The 6,883-nt window shown below is 35.5% G+C and overlaps 1 protein-coding gene and 1 long non-coding RNA gene across 3 annotated transcripts; both read right to left on the reverse strand.

The window, feature by feature from the left end:
• Positions 1-656: 656 nt before the first annotated feature.
• On the reverse strand, positions 657-1,318 carry LOC130507420 (uncharacterized). The gene is made up of 2 exons (XR_008942322.1): positions 1,174-1,318; positions 657-1,078 (listed from the first exon to the last, which is right to left on the reverse strand). It is a non-coding gene; the product is annotated as an uncharacterized LOC130507420 (long non-coding RNA).
• A 1,019-nt stretch (positions 1,319-2,337) lies between these two features.
• On the reverse strand, positions 2,338-4,096 carry LOC130507421 (uncharacterized). Of its 2 annotated transcripts, XM_057002136.1 has the most exons (3): positions 3,385-4,096; positions 3,221-3,292; positions 2,338-2,586 (listed from the first exon to the last, which is right to left on the reverse strand). In XM_057002136.1, the coding sequence occupies exons 1-3, from the start codon at positions 3,721-3,723 to the stop codon at positions 2,569-2,571; spliced, it is 429 nt and encodes a 142-aa protein (XP_056858116.1). In that variant the 5' UTR covers positions 3,724-4,096; the 3' UTR covers positions 2,338-2,568. The 2 variants fall into 2 exon arrangements, with proteins under 2 accessions (XP_056858116.1, XP_056858115.1); XM_057002135.1 differs by lacking the exon at positions 2,338-2,586 and having other exon boundaries at positions 2,618-3,292.
• Between the last annotated feature and the right edge of the window lie 2,787 nt (positions 4,097-6,883).

Consider the following 6,883-nt stretch of genomic DNA (forward strand, 5'->3'; position numbering starts at 1 on the left):
AACTCCTATGAGATTTATTCAACTTCTTGGTTATTCTCCACTGATTAGTGGTTCCCAATCATGCTTCTTATATATTGGTTCATCCGGGTTTGATAAGAATCATGAAGATATTGACATATGTCCGAACAGGCTAATCTGGAATCATCTGGATAGAAAGTGGGATATCTTCTTCTTCACAACTCTTATGAGACTTATTCAACTTCCTGGTTATTCTCCACTGATTAGTGGTTCCAAATAAAGCTTCTTAGATCGTGGTTCATCCTGGTTTGATAAGAATCATGAAGATATCACTACAAGAAAAATCGGTATTAGTAGCACCCGAAAAACGCTATCATAGGGTTCTCGTAGCGTTTCGAAGAATGCCGTGACAGCCGCAGCTATAATAGAGCCCCCACTTATCATAGCGTTTTTTCATGTGCTATAATAAATAGACATATTGTAGCGGTAAACGTCTGCTCTTAATTAATCTTTTTATAGCATTGATTTATTGCTATAATGTATATTTTCATGACATTTTTATAAGGCTGTAAAAATGTTATAATAACATAGATACAATGCTATGTTATTATTTCTCATTTATATTTTATTAATTGAAATTATAAATTAGTATATTTTAATCCAGGTTTAAAATTAGAATTAAATTCTAATATAATTGGTTTGTGAAAAGAAATATTTATTATTAAAAATTTTGGTTTACAAATGTATGGGTTTATTACAAAAACCGGTTTACATACAAATCTGGTTTATTAACTAACCCTAACCAAACCTAACCTAACTAAGCCTAACTAAATCACGTTCTTCTTCAATCTCCGCCGCCACGACGCCTAGACCACCAGCCACGACCACCACCGTTCGATCTGCTCGTCATCTTCGTACGCGTCTCTGTCTGCTCTTCAATCTCCATCGTTGCTTATTCCTCTGCCTCCGCCTCTTCTCTCCATCTCCGGCTGTTCTTCATCTTCTTCATCTCCTGGTTATCTTGAAACCCAGTTTTCAAAACAAAAACAGAAAAAGATTCAAACTTTCATCAACAGTTTCAGACAGGGAGACAATCCGAATTTGGCACTTCACATCATAACTACAAGACAGATTTAGAGAAACCCTTTTAGAAAAAAAACCAGGAAACTCTGATGAATAATCCAAATCACGGACTAAAAAGTTTAGCCATATCACCTTCAAGTCTCTGAAATCAGGGCTTTCGATTTCCGACGAGTAATTGAAAAGAAAAAGAGATGCAGTGTCGTGACTGTGAGAGAGAAGAGAGAGGAGAGAAATCTGAGAAACAAGAAACGAGAAAAGGAGGAAGAAGAAAAGAAAGAAAAAAATAATAAATGTGTTTAATTGTATCCGTTGGATGAGAGTTAATGAATGGCTGTGAACCATTGATTTGTTGTGATCCATGCCATAAAAAAATTGACCAATAGGAAGAAAGTGTGAGGATAGATAGACAAAATGATTTTGGGCCTTTGATCAAAATCAAAATCAATGGCTCTAAAAAAACAATACAAATTATCTCTCTAATTATTTATAGTTATTGTAAAAGTTATTTAAACTTTAACTTGGTGATTTAACTTTATTTTGTAAATTTATAATTTGAAATATTATATATATAATTTGGAGTAATATATTTATCTTATGGGAATTATTAATTATTTATAATTTAAGATTTGATATTTTATGGTATATGTTAATATGAGGTAAGTGGTTTAGGGTTTAGGGTTAAAATTTATAATTAATATTATAGTTTGAGTTGTAGCATATAATGGAGTTTAAGTTTAAATTTATATTATAAATTTGAAAATTTTAGATTTGTGACTTTGTATGTAAGGTTTAAGTTTGGAGTTTAGGGTATTAGATTTAGGGTGTACATTTAAGATTAGTGTTTCAAATTTAGGTTTCATTTAATGATATAAGATTATCAAGATGATAAGATTTAAAATTTAAACTAAATCAAACTAATGATATAAACTTAACAAGATGATTAATAGGTTTAGGGTTTGGAATATAGTGTTTTGAGGTATGTGGTTTAGGGTTTAGAGTATGAGATTTAGGATGTAGATTAAAGATTTAGTTTTTGAGTCTATACATTTAAAAATATTAAATTTTAGTTTAAATTTAAGATTTAAGTTACACTATGAAAATATTAAAGTTTATTATGAAATTTCTAAACATAATCTTTATTTTATTATGAAATTTCAAAATTTAGTGGGAAATCATAAAAGAATATTATTTACAAATCAAAATTTTAAACAGAACTTTTATAAATATCATTAATCATTCTTTTGCTAATCATCCTCTTTTTTCATTGATAAAAATGTATTGCATAAATTATAAACTGCAAACTGATTTACAACTAAAATATACATATTATATATTGCATTAAATTCATCAACCATACATTTTACATAGAATTTCCAAGTCTTACCCTAACATCAAACATGTGTTATACTATCACCATAACTCTTAGTCAAGTCTTATACTAACTCTATTTCCTGAATTCCTCAAAGTAAAATGCTTCTCGCTCCTTGGCTTTCTCTCCACATCTGGTCCCAGTTTGTGTATTTGTGGTCAAATTGTTAAAAATATCTGCAAACACAGCAACGTGTAACCATCATTTACCACTGAAGAATGCTAAATGCTAAATAGAGATCAGTGACTAAAGTTTCAAACTGTGTAAGATGTGTAGAGGACACTCAATGATAATCTGCATAGAAAGATTACAACTTTTAACTATTTGATCTACCAACGCTATATGTCAAATTAATATCACCCTCATACTTGCCTACTTGGGAAATAGTCACATGAAAGTTGCATAAAAGATCATAAAGAGAGCAAGAACGAAACATGGCTCTCAGCTTAAACTGCACTGTAACAATTATCAAAGTATAAACAGCATCCCTAGATATATACGATCCCAAACGTCCATAGATACAGAGACAAACACAATGAAAAGCAATGCCAAAAAGATCAGAAATCACAAACCATAACTGGAACTGAGACTTCAAAGCCATAATTTTGTCTACTAACTATATATTAAGCACTCATTGGTCAAAATAATCAATAAAAATGTAAACTTTATATCATATTCATGGTCCTAAGATCTACAAAGACAGATCTAAAGCTTGCTTAAGCTCTTCAGACATAACAGTCTACTTCATACAGTCTTACGGATCAATGTAGCTTTAAAATGGGCAGGTTGATTCAACAAGCCTAAACATACCTTAGCGCGAGAAGTGGATACCCTGAAGCAATCAGCATTCATCCTCACAAGACACAACCCAGGAAAGATAACCTACACTCACAGACATTCACGATACACTATAAAAAACAATCTTCTTGCTGAAGTTTTGTGTGAGGCAATTCGTCGAACACTTTGTGACTTACATCGAGATATTTCTGCAAGGTCTTCGTCCTCTTTCGCGGTCGACTGAGACGGCCTGTTCCCATCATGCTGAACACGTCTTCCTCGATCTCGTCGCGAGACAGAGCCGCCCAGAGCCTGTGATTCTTGGTCTTCACCTCAACAACGCCGCCGTAGCCTAATCCGGGAGACTCCGCCGGAATCTCTCTCTGCCTGTTCGATTTTGCCTCCACCGCTGCAATTGGTTTCTGATTCTTCGCCGCCTCCGAAGCTCCTCCTCTGCCGCACGCCTCCGAGGGGACCACATGTGAGAGAAGAAAGAAACCGTGGAGAGACTTCATATTCGCCGGTGAGGCAGACATTGGGGACGAGATTTGGAGTTATCGTCACTGCAACTCCGACACAAGCTCCTTCGTGGCTTAGTCTCGCGAAGAGATCTAATACTCTTCAATTTCAATTTGAAAACCCAAATCTCATTTCGCAACACATACGAGAACAAAAAAAAATTATTTCTACAAAGCCAAATATTATGGTGCCAAATGTGTTTTTTCACTAAGTATTTGGCGCTCGTAAATGTTACAGAGATTAAAAAATAGATTTTTGACTTCCCGCTTCTTAAAAATCCTACAAAATGCTGCATAACACTACTTTAACGCTGCAATAAAGTAAGACATTCCAACTAGACACTTTTAGTAGCAGTTTGTGAATTCGTGCTACGGTGATGTGCTACCAATACTCATATTTCTTGTAGTGTATTGCCATATGTTTAAACAGGCTAATCTGGAATAATCTGGATAGAAAGTGGGATATCTTCTTACTAACAACTACTATGAGATTTATTCAACTTCCTGGTTATTCTCCACTGATTAGTGGTTCCAAATAAAGCTTCTTAGATCGTGTTCATTCCTGGTTTGATAAAGAATCATGAAGATAATGGCAATATGTCCGAACAGGCTAATCTGGAATCATCTGGATAGAAAGTGGGATATCTTCTTGCTCACAACCCTTATGAGATTATTCAACTTCCTGGTTATTCTCCACTGATTAGTGGTTCCAAATAAAGCTTCTTAGATCGTGGTTCATCCTGGTTTGATAAGAATCATGAAGATATGGCATATGTCCGAACAGGCTAATCTGGAATCATCTGGATAGAAAGTGGGATATCTTCTTACTCACAACTCCTATGAGATTTATTCAACTTCCTGGTTATTCTCCACTGATTAGTGGTTCCAAATAAAGCTTCTTAGATCGTGGTTCATCCTGGTTTGATAAGAATCATGAAGATATTGCCATATGTCCGAACAGGCTAATCTGGAATCATCTGGATAGAAAGTGGGATATCTTCTTACTCACAACTCCTATGAGATTTATTCAACTTCCTGGTTATTCTCCACTGATTAGTGGTTCCAAATAAAGCTTCTTAGATCGTGGTTCATCCTGGTTTGATAAGAATCATGAAGATATTGCCATATGTCCGAACAGGCTAATCTGGAATCATCTGGATAGAAAGTGGGATATCTTCTTACTCACAACTCCTATGAGATTTATTCAACTTCCTGGTTATTCTCCACTGATTAGTGGTTCCAAATAAAGCTTCTTAGATCGTGGTTCATCCTGGTTTGATAAGAATCATGAAGATATTGCCATATGTCCGAACAGGCTAATCTGGAATCATCTGATAGAAAAGTGGGATATCTTCTTACTCACAACTCCTATGAGATTTATTCAACTTCCTGGTTATTCTCCACTGATTAGTGGTTCCAAATAAAGCTTCTTAGATCGTGGTTCATCCTGGTTTGATAAGAATCATGAAGATATTGCCATATGTCCGAACAGGCTAATCTGGAATCATCTGGATAGAAAGTGGGATATCTTCTTACTCACAACTCCTATGAGATTTATTCAACTTCCTGGTTATTCTCCACTGATTAGTGGTTCCAAATAAAGCTTCTTAGATCGTGGTTCATCCTGGTTTGATAAGAATCATGAAGATATTGCCATATGTCCGAACAGGCTAATCTGGAATCATCTGGATAGAAAGTGGGATATCTTCTTACTCACAACTCCTATGAGATTTATTCAACTTCCTGGTTATTCTCCACTGATTAGTGGTTCCAAATAAAGCTTCTTAGATCGTGGTTCATCCTGGTTTGATAAGAATCATGAAGATATTGCCATATGTCCGAACAGGCTAATCTGGAATCATCTGGATAGAAAGTGGGATATCTTCTTACTCACAACTCCTATGAGATTTATTCAACTTCCTGGTTATTCTCCACTGATTAGTGGTTCCAAATAAAGCTTCTTAGATCGTGGTTCATCCTGGTTTGATAAGAATCATGAAGATATTGCCATATGTCCGAACAGGCTAATCTGGAATCATCTGGATAGAAAGTGGGATATCTTCTTACTCACAACTCCTATGAGATTTATTCAACTTCCTGGTTATTCTCCACTGATTAGTGGTTCCAAATAAAGCTTCTTAGATCGTGGTTCATCCTGGTTTGATAAGAATCATGAAGATATTGCCATATGTCCGAACAGGCTAATCTGGAATCATCTGGATAGAAAGTGGGATATCTTCTTACTCACAACTCCTATGAGATTTATTCAACTTCCTGGTTATTCTCCACTGATTAGTGGTTCCAAATAAAGCTTCTTAGATCGTGGTTCATCCTGGTTTGATAAGAATCATGAAGATATTGCCATATGTCCGAACAGGCTAATCTGGAATCATCTGGATAGAAAGTGGGATATCTTCTTACTCACAACTCCTATGAGATTTATTCAACTTCCTGGTTATTCTCCACTGATTAGTGGTTCCAAATAAAGCTTCTTAGATCGTGGTTCATCCTGGTTTGATAAGAATCATGAAGATAATGCATATGTCCGAACAGGCTAATCTGGAATCATCTGGATAGAAAGTGGGATATCTTCTTGCTCACAACTCCTATGAGATTTATTCAACTTCCTGGTTATTCTCCACTGATTAGTGGTTCCAAATAAAGCTTCTTAGATCGTGGTTCATCCTGGTTTGATAAGAATCATGAAGATATTGCCATATGTCCGAACAGGCTAATCTGGAATCATCTGGATAGAAAGTGGGATATCTTCTTACTCACAACTCCTATGAGATTTATTCAACTTCCTGGTTATTCTCCACTGATTAGTGGTTCCAAATAAAGCTTCTTAGATCGTGGTTCATCCTGGTTTGATAAGAATCATGAAGATATTGCCATATTAATACACTCCTCGATGCTTCTCTGGATGAAATGGATAGATCCTTTGCAAGTAGAGAATCAGAGGACTCATCTTCTTCAAGCTTGTGTGGTTGAATGGTGACACAAAGAGTTATGGAAGGGACTCCTTGATACTCCTAAGTAATCAGTCTCGGGATATTGACACACCAGGAAGGATTACTCTTGTGGTTTTGTTAGATATGACACCTAACAAGACTCAAGAACGATCTCAGAACTACCAAGGAGCTTGCAGCCGACAGAGAGAGAGACAAGAGTCTGAAAA

Source organism: Raphanus sativus, unplaced genomic scaffold (assembly GCF_000801105.2).
Source record: "Raphanus sativus cultivar WK10039 unplaced genomic scaffold, ASM80110v3 Scaffold4490, whole genome shotgun sequence".
Taxonomy (NCBI): domain Eukaryota; kingdom Viridiplantae; phylum Streptophyta; class Magnoliopsida; order Brassicales; family Brassicaceae; genus Raphanus; species Raphanus sativus.

Bases quoted from the DNA above. Each gene is read 5' to 3' on its own strand.
- LOC130507421 (XM_057002135.1), bottom strand. From the start codon at position 3,723: ATGTCTGCCTCACCGGCGAATATGAAGTCTCTCCACGGTTTCTTTCTT. The intron at 3,293-3,384 runs GTAAGTCACAAA...CTGTGAGTGTAG, and splicing joins CCTTGCAGAAATATCTCGAT to GTTATCTTTCCTGGGTTGTG.